At 35.4% G+C, this 18836-nt stretch overlaps 1 protein-coding gene across 11 annotated transcripts in view; it reads left to right on the forward strand.

Annotated features, from left to right (window-relative positions):
- The window catches only part of Ih (hyperpolarization activated cyclic nucleotide gated potassium channel Ih), a 109611-nt gene extending 97398 nt beyond the window's left edge, over window positions 1-12213 (forward strand). For 5 of the 11 annotated variants that reach the window (XM_070298277.1, XM_070298282.1, XM_070298278.1 and 2 more), the window contains 8 exons: window positions 1793-1900; window positions 7145-7294; window positions 7714-7932; window positions 8018-8164; window positions 8411-8528; window positions 8672-8960; window positions 10046-10181; window positions 10405-12213. In XM_070298277.1, coding sequence (XP_070154378.1) covers window positions 1793-1900; window positions 7145-7294; window positions 7714-7932; window positions 8018-8164; window positions 8411-8528; window positions 8672-8960; window positions 10046-10181; window positions 10405-10551 — 1314 coding nt within the window. In that variant the 3' untranslated portion in view covers window positions 10552-12213. The remainder of the gene's footprint in view (window positions 1-1792; window positions 1901-7144; window positions 7295-7713; window positions 7933-8017; window positions 8165-8410; window positions 8529-8671; window positions 8961-10045; window positions 10182-10404) is intronic. The other 6 variants (XM_070298279.1, XM_070298283.1, XM_070298284.1 and 3 more) reach the window with 3 other exon arrangements.
- Window positions 12214-18836: the final 6623 nt, after the last annotated feature.

An 18836-nucleotide genomic window follows, 5' to 3' on the forward strand; every position in this document is an offset into this window, starting at 1 on the left:
TAATCCGTATACTATATAATGTCATCTTTACTTATACAATGTCCTCTCATTTCGAAGTATAATCCATCTTCAAGTTTTTTCTATCTTCGTTTGGCATGAAATTTTTCAAAAAAAAAAAAATAGGGAAAAAGTTTCCTCTTTTAGGTGCAAACCGTTGAGTGTTTATCTCATCACAGATTGTTTCTTTCAGCAGAGCAGCGATACGCGCACATTGCCTCGGCACAAGAGTGGAATTTTTACATCTCACTAATATCATATTTGCAGATTTCTCTCTCTCTCTCTTTCTCTCTCTTTCTCATCGATATATGAATTTCATGGATCAAACTTAAGGCGCTATTTATCAATGAAATTATCTTAAATAATTTTTATTATTTTAAGCATAAATTAATATATAATCTTCATATTTCCTTTCTTAGCCTTCCCTCGATTAATCCTCTTTTAATTCGATTCCATTAAATTATTTAAATATTTATCCAGGACACAAAATAGATAACCTGCCACATATAACATTTTTCAATTTTATCTTCGAAATGCGCATTTCGATTAAATTTATTCCATTCTATCTTAACTCGAAACAATACCGTCAAATTTGCATGAAGGATGAGATCGACAATATCGCGAAGCAGCAGATCAATCTTTGTTGAATTATTTCGATGTATTTACAAACACAATCGAAATCAAGATACACGGCTTTAAGACGCGCGTCTTTTAGAAAATAAATAAATTTGCCACCACATATATATCCGCTAAATAATTCATCGAGCTTCATCCGAGCTTGAAAAGGAATTGTGGCTTCACGCTTGACGCGCGATTGCTGATTCGATAGCTTTGATATTAACGAATGGCTTGTTGATTACTAATTATCTAATTCACGGATCATCGGATCGTTAATCTCTTGTTACCGTGCCGACTGTATTGTATTTTCACACGCACAACACTCGCTCTCACCGAAATCGTCTTCTTTTCTTTTTTTTTACTTGTGCTCCCGCTCTCACATTTTACTCACTTTTCCATTCGCGCGATCGATCGATCGTATTAATTAATGACGAATCAATATTCGCTAGCGAAACAAAAATTCACATCGATATTAATCGATATACATATTTGGCGTAACTATTTACTCTGTTTATGTGCTTGTGTATGTGCCAGTATTATAGCGTTCAGGAAGCAGATGAAAAATGAGAGGTACCGACACACTTTATAAATCGTTTTTCTCTTTTTCTCTTCTTAATTTATTTTAAGCGATAATACGATCCGATTCAACGAGAACCTCACCGTTAGGAACATCCGAAATGACGTCCACTACTTTTGTATGCGCTAACGGATGTCGCGATCGAGTATTACGTTATAGCGAAGGCACATTAGCGATGAGATTTATCTTTCAGCGTTCGTTGTACGATGTAGCAACTGCGTACTGCACACGGAATTTCTGATCTCACTAGAGATCGGACAAAAAAATCGATCCTACAGCCGCCTGACAATTTTTTACTTCTGTCACACTGTATCACTATATACCATCTCTTGCAAAAGCTGTCAACTATAATACATATCCGTCTACTACTAATTACATCGACGTTTCTCTCCCTCTCTCCTTACTGTCACTATCACTCTGTTTCTTTCTATCTCTATTTCCCCCTGTTTCTTATATATACTGTTTCTGTCACTATTTCTACCTCTCTCTCTCTCTCTCTCTCTCTCTTTCTTTGTGAAATTTCTACTAACCTGCCAAATTTCTATTAACCTGCCCTCTTCTTACTACGTCTGGCTATGTCCCGCTTTCTTTTGTTTCTAGATATTGCAGAACCTACAAAAAAAACGCACTGAGCGGAGGGGGCGCCTAAGTTCTGACAATATGACTAAAAAGAAGTCCGGTTTCAGCAAAAGCGAACTTATTTTTAAGGTAACCCGTCCCGACAAACGCGCGAGCTCACGTCCATTCGATTCGTCCATCGCGAATCGACCTCGGCGATTCACCATCCGGTTTTCCGCGAGACTCGATAGAAGGAAATCGATTCTCCCAATTTTCCTCTCGCTAATGACATCTAATTGATTAGCAATTATCAAACGCGCAAACCCCCGAGCGATAAAAAATTATCATTCCACTTGTGCGTGGGCGTGGTCATTTTTCAAATAAAAATTCCAATAAATAAATAAAAATATTAATTTTTTTTAAAGCGGCGCTTCTCCTCGCAAACATAACTGAAAATATATTTAAGCAAGAATATATTTAAAATCATGTAATTCTCTCGTAATTTCTATTTCAAAAGATCCAATTAAACCCATATATTTGACAATTAAATCAATCATTTATCTCCTTGGCAGAGAGAATATTCGAAAAATAATGATTCGTAGTATCGCGACAATATATGATATCGATTGTTAAACTGATCGACTGCCCTTCTGCCGATGTCTCGCAAAGACCAGGAGCCGGGCTAACGAGGTTAATTGGACGGAGGAGCTGTACGCTGATTGGCTCGTTGGTTTAATTACAAACATTCAGCTTTTATATACTTTTTCCGCCGCATTATACATTACATATACCCGCAGCAATAGGCTATGCTTTTATACATTCACCATCGGCACCCGCCTAGCGATGAGAAAGTCATGTAACTATGTGTGCGATATATTCTAGAGATCCACAAAGTATATATTTATATTATATACATAATAAAAAGAAAATGTCCGGCACACACGTTTACGAGCGTGCATAATATTTATGCCAGCATGGCGTAAACCACGCAAATTTAAAGGCCCCGATTTTTCCATGATCATCGACCGATCAGCGCGATATTCGATACGTGCTCTCGGTGAAAGTGAACGAACGGGTGTATCGGTTGTCGATATTTCGGCATGACGTGTTTGATTCGAATTTTGATCGTCATACTGCTTGAGAGAACCCTTCCTATCTTTCTCTCTCTCTCTCTCTCTCTCTCTCTCTCTCTCTCTCTTTCTCTCTGTTTCTTTATAAAATATATATACAAAATTTTTCTCCATCTTCTCATTCTAATTTCCTCTCGTTTACTGTTTGTTGTCTTTCGTCGATTTCTCTCTGTATCTCCCCTATATATCGTACCCTTTTCCATGTCCTATGTACAACCCCCTGATGGATAATTTGCAAAACAGCCTGTTTCCACGCACCATCTATTGTGAAATGCTTTTGATCGCTAGACGGTGTGCACGATCCTATGAAAACGAGCGCACGTGATTGGGCGTCCCTTCTCTGTCGCTTTGTTGCAAATCGCGCACTGTATTATCATATCCGAGGGCGCATCGTTATCTTAGAGAAAGTATTTATGAAAATGAAACACACAAGCCACACGCGCGAATGTTAAAGGAAATAATAATAATAGGGTGCAATGTGTATGAGAGTAGACAGCTCGCTTCCCCTGCCGCTGCTCTGCGAACGATTTTTCACCCTGTATCTCCTGCGTCTATCACCGCCCCCCCCCCCCCACTCTTGCTGTACCTGGTCCTCGCTCTTCGCTGTCGCTGCTTCTCGGCCGCAGAAAGTGCACCCTCTTCTTTGTGTAATACGACTGGCTATATGTATATGCTTGCGAGATAAGAAAGAGCGAACATATAGAAACGGATGACAAGAAAGAGCGAAAATCCGGCTTTCTTGCATCGTGGCTTGGCTTGTGCCGCTTAACTAACATCATTTGACTTGGCAATTGCGTTTTGTTCGTTGTCCCTTCATAATGCTCATAATAATAATCACTTAAAAACGTCTCGAACGAAGCGTGAAACTCGCCCGCGACAAACATCCCTCCTTCGTGAACTCGTCGATTGTTCTTTGTTGTGTCTTTAGTTTGCGTAATCATTTTTGTTCCGGTGTCGTTTAGAGCGTTTGTTGTTGCCACTTACAAATCGCCATCGATTGATTAGTGACGCTGACTCATTAATCGTTGATTATTCATTCATCATCGTGGAGACATAACAAATCAAGCTTTCATCTTTATTGGACTTGTGACTGTCTCGTAGAAGAAAAGGTTGTAATGTTGAGTTACGGTGTATCGTTTATCTTGTGTTCTCTTCTTTTCTCTCTCTTTCTCTCCCTCTCTCTCTCTCTCTCTCTCTCTCTCTTTCTCTTGATTTACGAAGCCACGCCACGCGCATACATATACATCGTGCATTGCCCGTCAAGACTTGAGGGTATACGTATGCGTGCGCGCGTGTACGTGTATATGAAACGTATATACACGATTTTTACTTGTAGACCAGGTAACGTATTCAGCTATATGTCGTTTAGCAGTAAGTTTGCCGTGTTTTTACTTGTTTCCCGTAGGCGCAGAAACTGTACCATTGATCATCATCCATGGAGTATCACGATACCCAATAGATAATAGAATCTATCCATAATGTTTTATCGCGCCATTTAGACAGCCAGAGCTCCGCGCTTCATCGAAATCCTACGGCGATTGGACATCGATGCATCTCTTTCCCTCTCATCGTCTTTTATATTATTGCAATTTCTTAATGATCATATATCTAGGATAATTATACTGAAATTGATATAATGAAATTTTTGTAAATGAGATTCTTTGAGTACTAGGTCTCCGTAGCACAAATGCGCAAGTGATAAAGCTATGCAATTTGACAAATTAACTAAGATAATAATTTTCATAAAAATATAATGCTATGGTTAACATAAAAAATTGTTTTTATGCCTACGTGATTCTTAGATTTTAAGATTGGTTTAATGTAAAAAATAACATATTTTAAATTATTATATTATAAATGCGACTTAAATTATTATTTGCTTTTATAATCTTGATGGATAAATTTTTGTAAAACCTATAGAACCAAGTAAGAATCTTCAACAAGATGACACGTTTGTCTGAGCAGATTATTATACGTTATTATGTTATTATGTCAGTACTGCAATGGTTCTGTCACTTCTGCGCTTAAATGCAAGAGTAATTACCTGTTATATAGGGGACAGGTCCCACTGCCGTACGATTTCAACATCATTATCCGCGATTGCCCATGGCCGTTTATCCTTAAAATCTTTTATTTTATTTATAAATTTAATAAATTAACAGTTAAAAATTTAATTTAAAATTTTAAAAGTTAATTTAATTTTAAACTTTAAATTTAATAAATTTTCCATCCAACAATGCAAAAAGCATTATTCAGAATTTTTTTTTCATACAAATATGAAGCTTGCACAAAGTCACTTACAAAAACATAAAGCTAACGAGAATGATAAATATCACATAGATATATAAAAAAAAAATTTAGAAACCCGAAGCACGAATTTAAATTATTTATACGTGTTTGGGCAAACGCGTTTAAGTTCGGAAATATCAATTCGCCGCCGTATATATAACGGGATCGAATTCGGGGAAATTTTCTTCGTACGTGCTCAGAGACGGCGTCGTATTGAAAATTCATTTTCGTCGCCGACAGAACACTCGAACAGACTTTCCCGAATACGAGGACCGCGGGTGCATGACACACACTCATTATTATCGCGCACGTGTCGCGTTTCGTTGCGAGTGCTGCACGCATATACGTGCCAAAACGGATATATATGTCATCGCCCCACGTGTGTACATACATACGTTATGTACATATATAACCCAGACATATAAATCGCACTTTCATGATACCTTCTCGATGATCCTTAGATAACTTTATCCTTATCTCTCGATTAAAAGGAGAATGCTGAGATTCTATCCGACTCTAACATTGAGTAATTTATCGATTACTTTATTAATCCCGAACGAATAAAATTAAATTAATCCATCGGATAAATTTTTAATTGAAGGATTTTCATAAGGTTCGTAATTTTATATGAGTAAAAATAAATTTTATAAGATATAATAAATCTGCAATTTTGAGAGATTTTGAGAATCTCGTTATTACTTGTTGTATTATACTGTAATTAGCTATGCTAAATAAATTTATTACAAATAGCCAAATCATTTGTTAAGATTATATGTTCGAGAATATTCTATTTTAACGCGACATCATTACTAGAAAAAAAAAAGAAAAGGAAATCAATCACTTACAGATATAATAGTTTGTATTTTAGTTGTTCAGAAACAATAAATATATAAAACCTTCCAAATGAATTGTGGTCGTTAAAGTAAGATATAAACCGATATATATCGAAGAATTAACTTGGCAATTTAGCTCAAGTCGGAATATTCTCCGCGTTCTCCGACCTTTTCATTTTAATACGGACAGATTCCCATATCGTACTTATTGCGCACGATCAAACCGAATAATTGCAATTTACTTTCAAACGGATTGCATCGACGTTACTAGATAAGCGTCGTTGTTTCTGTTTTATTCCGTTATTACATTTGGCGCATAAGCGGTTTGAGAATCTTGACCCAACAAATTGCAAATGATCGATATCTTTTTGTTAGAGCATTCGTAGAGTAACCATATGCAGTTATTTATCAACGTTTTCTAGGTTACATTAAATTGTTCTTTTTTTGTGTGCCACGTGATGCGTATTTTCTAATGTAGCATGCTTTTTTTAACGAACAAAAAAAAGAAGCCTCGAGAGTATGAACGGCGATGACAATCTAAGAAAAACGTGACACTCTCTCGCCCAAATTATCCGCACTAAGATCTAAAAAAAGCATTGATTCTTGCTTGATATATACATGTTAAAAACAAAAACCTTAATATTTTAATCAAATCTTAATCCTTTAAACTCGTTCAACAGCAAGTTAAATCGATTTGTGAAATGTGATTGCGAAAATAGACTTTTAATTTTAAAATATGCATTTATTCCAAAAGTTCGCAATTTTAAACCAAAGTATATAATTTATTATTTAAAGGATTAAATAGATGGTTTTCCGTCTTTTTTTTTTTTTTTTTTTTTTCAATATTTATGTACAAAAACTTTCAATGGGTAACTGTCGATAGATGATTGGATCTTAGTGACGGACTCCTTCACGTAGTTTATTCAATATTCCTAAGCCTAAGCAACAAAAACAATAATAGAACAGTGTACTCGACGAATTATACCATATATCTAACGCGTTTTTGTGCAACACTCGCTTACTTGCTGTACACTACGCAATCGGAGCTTTGGACAAACGAGAAGTTTTAACGAAAAAGTGTGAGAATTCCGATACATTCCCGATCCGACACGAGAGTAAAGCTCTATCGTTGTTGTTGGCAGTTCCTGAATATGGCGTCGGTGTTCATGCGGATCTTTAACCTGATCTGTATGATGCTCTTAATCGGCCATTGGAGTGGCTGCCTGCAATTTCTGGTACCCATGCTTCAAGGATTTCCCAGTAATTCATGGGTGGCCATTAATGAGTTACAAGTAAGTAATTAATTTTTATCATTTACCCACATATATCGCAGTTAATGAGCATATGTATAATAAAATTAATTAATCATATAATATGATTTCGAATTTTACAGAACTAAAATATAATATCTCCTTTGAAATTGCTTTTCCAAAATATATGTTTTATTATAGAATTGGTGGAATCATAAAAATAAAATTTCTCCAAGATATTTTTATTATATAAAAATAAATAATAAATTCTGTTCTCCGCGCGTTCTCCGCATATAAAAATTACGTAGTCATTGGATAATTTGGCAATGTTACAATTTCTCTGAAATTTTCAAGAAGCAAGATAAGAGAAGCTTTGCGTAAACGCACTCGGTACTTTGTATCGGAATTGGCGATCGATCGCCAAATGCATTTCCGTGTTACGACTCGATGCTTATTTACAGGACTCGTTTTGGCTGGAGCAATACTCGTGGGCCCTCTTCAAAGCTATGTCGCACATGCTGTGTATCGGATATGGTAGGTTTCCGCCGCAGTCCTTGACCGACATGTGGCTGACCATGCTCAGCATGATCAGTGGTGCGACGTGTTATGCTCTTTTCCTCGGACACGCGACAAATCTCATTCAATCTCTCGATTCCTCGAGAAGACAATACCGCGAGAAGGTAGATATAACCGGATGATAGTACAAAGCGATTCGCCCGGCGTGTGTATCTATCGGAATTTAATTCCCTTCCGGGTTACCCGTAGGTGAAACAAGTAGAGGAATACATGGCCTATCGAAAACTACCGAGAGAAATGAGACAGAGGATCACGGAGTACTTCGAACACCGCTATCAAGGAAAGTTCTTCGATGAGGAGCTGATTCTTGGAGAGCTCTCGGAAAAATTGAGAGAAGTACGATAGAATTCACACGTTGAAACATTTCAATCGGAATTAAATTAGATCAACATTGAGATGTATAATATTCCTGAAAGAGTATTCTTCGACATCTGATAACTTTATATATTATGAAATATTGCTCCAATCGATAATATTAGTATTTAACATGGTATTAAACTTTAGAACTCGTCAAAAGAGTTTATAAAGCGTATTGAAGAAAAATACGGTATCTCTAAAAAGATTGCACCTTCTCTTTTATAGGATGTGATAAATTATAACTGTAGATCGCTGGTGGCGTCCGTGCCCTTTTTCGCCAACGCCGATTCGAATTTCGTCTCGGATGTCGTCACAAAACTCAGATACGAAGTCTTCCAGCCAGGTATCGATTATCGTTATCATTAAAAACGCGTTTTCTGTCACGCGCATAAAGCATCTCGTTTAGCGTCACGGCGCGGAAAGGTATTTCCTTGCGCGTCGCTCAAAGAATCCTACGTGTCATTTTAAGCGGAAATGAATTTACAGGTGATATCATCATTAAGGAGGGTACTATCGGCTCGAAAATGTACTTCATACAAGAAGGCATAGTCGATATCGTAATGGCGAACGGCGAGGTCGCGACCTCGTTATCGGACGGATCTTACTTCGGCGAGATCTGTCTGTTAACGAACGCGAGGAGGGTAGCGTCGGTTCGAGCGGAGACCTATTGCAATCTCTTCAGCCTCTCGGTGGATCATTTCAATGCCGTGCTGGATCAGTATCCGCTAATGCGCAGAACGATGGAGAGCGTTGCCGCCGAGAGGTATAAGCTTTGGTTAGGTTTGTTCTATCGAGTTGGTGTGCTAATAGATGTCAATCATCACTCCCACTTCCATTTACTTTATTTGAGCATTGTGTATTGTCCGACTAAACGGAGATCGTTCATTTGCTGCCTGTCGAAATCATGTCGATCTTTCCTCAACATACCGATTCTCGTATGTGTTATTAGAACACAATGCTTGTATTACACACACATACACATACAACACATCAATGAAATTTTGATTAAAAAAAAAAAAAAATAATAATATTGTCACATATATTGTTCTTTGTGTGACTTCTTGAACGAGACAGTGCAGAATTGGGAAGAATCTGGGACAAATTTATGATGAAAGCGCACTAACTTACGATACTTACAATGAGTTGAGAGGGTTAATTAAACTTCTTTTCGAAAAATATATCGATACAAAAATATAATTAAATTTTCTTCTTTATACTTATATATATAAAAGGGTAAAAATATCCGATATAATATATAATGAAGTCGGATATTAACCGATTAGGAAATAATTAAGAATCGTAATTTGAAGTCATGACAAAAGTTTTACACTCTCGACACATTCATTACATAATAATCTTCTTATAATTTGGCATAACATATTTTAAATTATTTCAAATACAATTTTTGTCACACAACCACAAAATAATTATAATATTGTAAATTATTTTCTTGATAATGTTGCAATATTTTTTTCAAATATTCCAAAAATATTTTTTCAAAATATTATAAGTTTCCCAATTGATTTATTGAATTAATCAATCGACATTATTATATTTACTATTTTCGCATTATCTGTCTTTTTGCGATGACAAATCGACATAAGACCTCGCGATTGGCAGTGTGTGGCAAAGATAATTAATTCTTTTATCAGTTAACTTCATTCAATTACCTTTAGCAGTGCAAGTAGTATTAAAACAAATAATAATGACTATTGAGTACAGATGATAAGCGGCAACCGCTATAATGCGCCACAAAATGGACAAATCGTTGTGCTGCTAAGCGGTTTAGAATTTGGTGTAAATAATAGTATGTTATGCCCCGTGCAACATTCCCTACGCTTAATCATGCTCTCTTTATAGGCTAAACAAAATCGGAAAGAATCCTAACTTGGTGACTCAGCGAGAAGAGGATCTTGGCAGCGAATCAAAAACGATAAACGCTGTAGTAAATGCACTCGCAGAGCAGGCCGCGCATGCCAGCGCCAGCGAAGAATCAGTAAGTATGCGATAGAGTGTCAATTATACTATAATTTGTACAGTTTTTTTTTCTAGCAAAAAAAAAAGAAAGAAAAAAAAAGCAAGTTCTTATTCACATAATATATTTTTATCTATAATTTTACTCATTAAACAAACCAATAAAATAAGCATATTTCCTCTAGTCTTTACAAAAATAATCAAATACATCGTGTCATCTTATGAAATTCATTGTGTCATTTCAGGTACACAGTATGGAGCTTAGAACGCTACCGGCTTGTCTCTTGCCCAGACCAAAGTCTGAAAATAATTTCGCGAGCCAAGAACTTACGAGAGAAGGACGGAGGATCTTCCACAAGAGCGATACTTTCCACAAGGATTCGTATCAATGACGACACTCGTTTTACTAGCATACACAGAGATACTAACGGCTCCATGTTGGAAAAACGATAAGAACTTTCTTATCGATAAGACAGCTGGTGGTTTTGTGCCTGGTGCTTGGGCGATTCTATAGCAGCGGTCTATACATAGATATCGGCCATGCCAGTAGTTCTCTAGCAATCGATTTATAGCGCCTTCTTATATTAATCTGACGGCATTTTCGTCCAAGACCGCAAAACTGACCAGAACAATCGAATCTTATGCTCCAACCATGATACAGATTCGTGAAAAAATGCGGCGATAAATATAAATATAAATTATATATATATATAAAAACAAAGAATTATGTGTATGTTAATATTTTATATATATTATCATTATTTTAATAATATATATAAAATCTTTCTACGAAATATATATATATGTATCAACATGTATATATATTTCGTGAAATAATTTCGCGACAGAAAGATTTCAAAAAAATGAAGAAGAAATGTTTGAAAATATTTTAAAGACTTTTATATATCTTTTATATTTCTTTTATATATCTTTCAAGCTGTTCGACTTCTTTAAGAAGAGACTAAAATTCATACATTTACGAAATTTTAGTCTTTTACGAACGCAAAATAAAAAGAAGCCGTCTGTATCTCGGTTGGAGAACATGGAGTTCCGTGTTACGCCGCGTCTCTTCACTGAGAATAATCGCCGCGTCGCATCAAGTGCAATATTAAAGAAAGACGGATAGACGCAGCGAAGAATGAAGATCTCAAAGACGACGAAGAGCAGGCCTAGAAGTTTATAGAAAATATGTAGTCCACACATCGTAAGAAATTAGATATAATCCTAGATAATAACAGTGTAATGATGCGTAATTCTCTCTCTGTGATTTTGCAAGTTGACGTTTCGCACTTTAGGAGAGAAAAAAAAAACAGTATAGTCTACGATGAATTAGGATGCTCTTTTTTTTAAGGAAACAACTAACATAGAGAAAAATCGTACGTCGTAAGACCAGAGTATTCTGATTAAGTTAATGCGATTTATCTTTAGCTTCGTACTGCATTAGAGTCGCGTAAATAAGTAAAACGAATATAACGCGTATAATAATACTCCATGCTCCGGGAAAAAAGTTCAAGAATGAGAAGGAAGAAATTCACGTAAAATGGGCTGATGTCTTACTGGAGAAGGAGTTTCCTTTTTATTTCAGACGCGAAATAATTTGCGTTCAGTACTCGCTTTGTTTGATAGATCTTTCTTTATTTTGCGTTTTAATTCGCTTCGTGAATATTATAAGGCCGAGTGATGAGATTAAAAGTTGCGACTCAGTGTCGGATACATTCGATAGACCGTCCTGGTACATAAATAGGATCGGTGAGAGTGACTATAGTGGCGTGTTTGAAAATCCGCAAACGAATTCAGAGGGAGAGAGAAGGAAAGATAGATTGCGATGCGATGATTATACGGATTAACCGGTTCTATACAAATGCTACCGAAGGCCCGAAGGCTGTGTTTACTTGTTGAGAGTCCTTTGGGCCGCTGTGGTTACACGTCAATGAATGAATATTAGGCGAAACGCAAGCAAAGTATCTTTTTATGAGGTAAAGACAAAAAAGCGCGATGTACTATAAGAGCAGCTATAAATACTATGTAATAAATTATTATTATTGTTACGATTATATTACTTGCAATGATTACTATACCACTACCGCATAATTAGGCGACTAAATAAATGACAAAAAATACAGATACACATATATTATATATGAAATATTATGCATAGTGGTTAAATATCGTGTTGCAAGATAACTCTGTAATATTCAGCTACGAAATGGTCTGACACTGACTAAACCGATGATACTTACGAGCAATTTATACAGATGACATTATTTCCCCGGAGCTTGATCTATCGTATTCCGTTCGAATAATAATTTATAAACACCCACATCTTTGAGGCCAATTGATAACCGATCGATCTCGCTTTGTATATTTTACAAACACTAATCAAAGAACCAAACAAAATACTCTCTTCATTTTTAATATTTCATATTACAAGTGGATTAGGCATAAAGAAGTGTACGAAGAATAATTCTAGTACGATTTAGTTTACGATTATGAATCATATGACGTTTCTTACTTCTTAATTCTAAAGAGTACAAATAAATTCGTAGCATAAACGCATGCCCTTAAATTTCTATATATAAAGTTATAATAAAATAGCCATATATCTTGTTATTTGGAATTTTTTTTTAAATCTATATTTCTAATTTTTTTTTTTTTAATTAATAAAAACCTATTTTTTATCAATGATTTATTAATACCAACACGTAAAATTCATAAATTATAAATAAAATAAATTTTACTGTGTCGTGCTTTTTAGGATTAATAAAGAAACGTTTTTTAAATTTTCCATATGATCGAACGACAGTCATTCGATTTTTCCTTTAGATCGAAGACTGCAATGTTTTCTTTCGCGTGAAAAGTGATTCGGTCATCCTCTATCAAAAATAACACCCGCATATTATTTTTACTTATGTGATAACAAGAGGTATTGGCGAACGCAAGATTGAAAAAAATGAGCCAAGTCGTTTTTTCTAGTTGGCATGTACACACGTTATCGGGGATACATGTACATATATATCTCTCTACATAAGATTTTAAAAATTACACGCGCGTTTCATACATATACATATGTAAACATGAAACACTTACACACGTGCGAGAGGGAAAGGAAGAGAGGGAGAGAGCAAGTGAAAAAGAAAGAAGTACCTATTTTTCATGTAAGAGAAACATAGTTTTCTGTCATTATTTTGCACATCCTCGCACGTCTCATCTTAAATAATATATAAATACTATATATAATAGAGTCGCGAGAAAGAAAGAAGAGAGAATGCGTATAAGAGGTCAAAACATTCCAATGGTAGAGTAGTCGTAGACCGCATAATCGACGTTTTTATAGATTAATCTGTACGAACGGTCTAGGATTAATCTGCCAGTTCGGGCCTAAGAGAAGTACGTATTACTATATAAATATTATATAAATATATAACATTGTTATTGTGCTCTCCGAGACGAGTGCGAGGAAAAAGAACGAAGTGATCATATACAAGAGAAAAAAAAGAAAAAGAAGCTATATATACTCTCTTACTACCACTGCTAACTAATAGACACTATTATTTAGCCACTGTCTACTTATGTCGATAAAACGATTAAAAAAAAAAAAAAAAAAAAAAACTGCGGCAAGGAAGCGCTGTGTTAGTACTCTACTCACATACACAAACAAGATATTACGTGTACATATATACCGTACGCAATGTACGTATAAGGAGATACGCATCTATAGTGCACTACAAACAGACGGGGGAGAATAACATTTTAGGATTAAACAGAGATCGCGTGACTATTTGGGATGTGTGAACCTTATTCCGTAAATGCTAACAGACAAGAGTGAGACATTATTAAATAAAAATAAAAAAAAAAGAGGTAAATAGTTTTTGTATTGAGAGATAGATTGCGCGTGAACAGCGATATTGGATCAGGCCACGGGAAACAGATCCGGAAATCGGAAATGGATGTATAGTATCTGTACTGGCGTAAACTGACAGCCTAAGATAAAAACGCAGGTTTACTACATTTGATTCGAGAGATAACGCGCACTGGATTGCGAGAGTGTTAGATGCAATAGTCGTCCGAGGCTGATCAAAGTGCATCAATTTAGCTACGATCTATGCGGAATAGGACGTTACATAAAAAAAAAGAGAGAGAGAGAGAGAGAGAGAAGATCGTGAACGTGTGTTTCAAATTTCACATATCAATCGTTCTGTTGAAAGACGTCGCGAAAGTATACGCGAAAATTGTTTTTAAAACGCGCTCGGTAAAAACGCTTGACTGGTATATAGCGTATGCGTATATTATCGTATATTGATTTCTTTAGGATATTCAATCTCGCAATTCACATACAGCAGACTTAAGAGACTTGGACGAAATTTCCAATTACGGTACATCCCGACTATTCTCCGCTAATCTCGCTCGTTAAATATCGTATTAACGAATACGACAGAACGACCGCGTTTAAAATTATCTTCCCTTCGAAGTGGACTTACAATTTCCGTTTCCGGTTTCAAGGATCGAAAGCCATAAAAAACGATCGATAAAGAAACCCGCGAGTATCCAAAGCTAAATGCTATTAGACGATCGGCTGTTAAAAATGTATTTTACATAGTTTCTTGCACGGTGGCACGGTATTTTCGCATATAATTATATAGTTTCAAATGAAAATATATTTCTCATTCTTCTATACGCGATATATTGTGCGTGTACGACACATTATTAAATATTAATTTCATTATTTCATATGAAATAAAATTAATTAAAATTATTTTAGCGCCCCCTTTGACAAATGTGAATATGTCATTTTATAGATCCGTACATTACCTGTTTTTCTACAACTATTCAAAAAATCAAATGTGATCGAGACAACGAATTACGCGCAAATTAAAGTTTGCGCATGCAGTAATTCTTGTATAGTATTAAATAGAGATGTATAATCGCTAGACCTTAACGATTGCACGAGTGCGATGGTGCTATCAAACGCCACAGTTTTTTTCTAATGAAATCATAAATAATAGCAAATGTATTTCGCAAAAAATCGGACAAGTAGCAATTTTAATCCTCTTCATTAAATCTTAAATAATTGTGTCAAATAGAATTTATCGTATTAATTTGTCGTATATTAATTATATCTTTATTAAATCTTAAAGAACTGTCATAGAATTTATCATATTTATTTTCGATTTTTTTTTTTTTTTTGCATAATTATACTATTCTGAATTATTCAATATTATTATCGACATATGAAATATTACTCGATTCCCGCGATATTTGTGCCTCCCAGAATTCTCAAGTATCGTGGCACCGTGTGAAAACTAGGGCAGCTAGGCGGGAAATTTGTGCATAGTACGCCTTGTAAAAAAATAAAATGAAGAAAACGTTACCCTAGCGTCAATTTTCTACGAAAGAGTTTTTCTACAGGGTTCACATCATGAGCGGGAATACGAATAATGCTTATGGTATGAATATGTACGCATGCTGTGCGGCGCTGATACGAGTCTATCGATGCTTTTTCTATTACACGATATTGCGTTTGCGCGATTACGATCGTTTCTCGCGTGTGAAAAAGGAAAGCAGCGTGTAACAGAGAAAATCAGTTATAGTGAGATACGGATGAATATTTTAATTTTCTACGCGAGTCCGCGTTTTCGTTTCTTTAGCGATCCGCAGGTTTTACTTGACGTTTTGTAAAATAAGATTTTCCAGAAATTTTTAACTACAAAGATCGTATACGAAATTAAAAATTTGGATGAAATATTTACATGGCAGAGTAAGAACGCTGCGGTTCTCTAAAAGTATATCGCCGATATCCTTTGCGATGCTAATGGTGTAGCTTGCACGACATTGTCCGCAAATGTCCGCCATTATTTGATAGGGTATTAAAATGCAAAGAATTTTTAATAATTTGACGCTATTGTTAAAAATATGTGTGAAATAAATAAGTATACAGCAAAATAAATATATATATTTTACACAAATTATCCAAATTTGTGCAAATTTATATAAATTCTAGTATTCGAATATATATTGGCTGAAAAGATTGCTTTAATCGTAATGATACGCCATTACTCGCAAACGATCTTACCGTGTCATAAAAGGTGCAAAGTAATAATAGTAAATATACGCGCGGACTATACGCCGTATGTTCTACGCTGCCGTGCGTATTTCATTGAAACCGGCTCATGCTGTGAGTAAGCAATAATTAATAGCCAAGGATTTAATTCGAACGAGGAAATCAATTGGACCTTCAGCTAATAACGCTTGGTACGTACGAATATTTCGAACCGTCGTACTATTTCTCACGAGATACAGTTGCATTCTCGTTAGTGTCACTTACACAGAGTGGAAGTTTAGTAATCGGACGCGTTCTGGCCGCGAAGGAACACACACTCGTGCTTTTCAACATCTAACTTCTTCTCGTTTCGCGGTTTACACGTAGCGATTTGCGATCCGATATATTTTACTAATGAAATAATTAGGCGTAACAAAACTCTAGATCGAGGAATTGCATGCGAGTAGGGAAAAATTAGCGCGGGCCGCGAGTGTGTGCAAGCCGCATATATATCTATGCATATAAAAATTCGAATCGAGGTCGCAGTTCTTTTCTAACGGGGCCGTCGTTTCTTTTTAAAATCGATTCGAGATCCTAGCCTGGCTATATTATATTTACAGGGGGATTAACCGGCCGACTATACTTTTATAAAGTGTACGAAAAGTATTTCACGCGCGTATTTAGACATCGGCACCTTTAAAATATACTTGCCATAACGAATGCCTTAGCAAAATGTTACTGTATAATTGAGATACCGGAGGGTGAGAAGGTATATAAATATAATAAGTATACATGTCACACACACATACACACACACAAATACATACAATACACTAGGCAAATGAGTCAAAAGCCAATGCACATCAAAGAGTACATAAGTAGAAAACAGTATCCATACATTCACCTATGCGTGTACGCATAAGATATACCGTGATCGCGATCGATCACGATACGTATTATGCGTGTAATCATATCAATAAATAATAGAGTTGAACGATCACTCTAACATACAGTGTACGCGAGACCTCTCAAAAGCGCACGAAAATACAAGTAAGGAATGCAAAGATGCAAAAGTGAGAGTATATTATTAAATGTATTATATTAAGATTTAATCGCACACAGATCTAGAGCGCGAGCGAAAGAGCGATCATTAACCATGTACATACCACATCAATGGCAATACTTGAATTCGCCCGTCCATTTAATTTCTATACGTCATAAGTTTTCACAAGAAGAAAATAATAAATTTTTCTTTTATCTGCTTTAAACTCCAGGTAACTCATATCCCATAGAAAAAAGTCAAGCGAACAAATGAAAATGCCATCAGATATATCTGCAATTTTACTTTTAAACCTTATTACGCTTTGACATATGTGCCATACGGAAAACGAGGAATCGCGAATGTTAGATATTAAAACATATAAAACGGAAGTTCCTAGAATGAAGAATTTTTAAAAAATTTAATTGTGATGACTTTTGCGAACATGAGTCTATATCTTAGCCATAATCGCGAGATAACAGAAATTTCGAAAAAAAAAAAAAACATGGAAATGATCTATTATAATAAAAATCGGCTAATCGCAACACAAAATTGTTTTTCGCGATTTTCAAAGTGATTGCGTCAAGGTGATCGGCTTCGAAAATTTTCAGATTGCGCGCGCGTATATTTTCACATGTTATTTTTTTTCCGTTTTGACATTATGCTCGATACAAACGTTGAATTTTTCTCGTTTAACTCTATCGTCAGTATCGCGATTGTAATTAGACGAATTCCTTTCTCATGCGCGTGATGTTAAGCAGATATAAGCCAATATGATGCCAATCAATCAATTGCCATTTCATGAACAACATCGACTCGAGAAACAAGATTGCGGGATACAAGCTGTGACAACAAAGCGTGCGCATTTTGGTATTATCAGTTCACGCGTTTCGGTATTACTCGTTATTGAAACTCTGTCATTTATAAAAATCAAATTATACATAATAATGTGACATACTATTTAAGATACGATACAATTTTGTAGCAATATCTTTTACGACAATGATAAAGAGAGCGTTTTCAGTTTTTATCTGGAAAAAAAAAAAAAAAAAGAACGTTAGTGCATATCTCGTCACATATTGTGTCCTGCTTGCCGACGAAATTATACATGCATCTATACGTATAATATTCAGCAGTTGACGAGCGTGAATGCATATACATATATGTACAAGTACACAGCACATACATGGACACACATACATGCATATTCCAAAAGATTTCATACAGTATCACACATTGGCGATTAACTAGTTGAAGAACTAAGCTATACATATATACATATAATATATAAGAAAGAAGAAAATGAGAATAAAAATACAATATCAAGTATCAAAGGTCAATGGCAAAATAGTTGAAAGACTCTAGCTTCGTGGTGAAAGGAAAACAATTATTTTCTATGCTATTATTTAATCACTGATAATCTACGTTAAATATGTCCGCACGTCCGTGTATATTGCATACGTTCGCATAACGAAGCTTTGCGAAACTGCATAACTGCAATTATGCGTGATTGTGACATTTCTTATCTGACTACTAAATTTTTCATATGTCAAAACATTAAATATTTCTCGCTAGAGATTATATTTCGCGAACGCCATTAT

This window comes from Polyergus mexicanus, unplaced genomic scaffold, assembly GCF_030449975.1.
Source record: "Polyergus mexicanus isolate NDT 795.1 unplaced genomic scaffold, iyPolMexi1.0 SCAF_7, whole genome shotgun sequence".
NCBI lineage: Eukaryota > Metazoa > Arthropoda > Insecta > Hymenoptera > Formicidae > Polyergus > Polyergus mexicanus.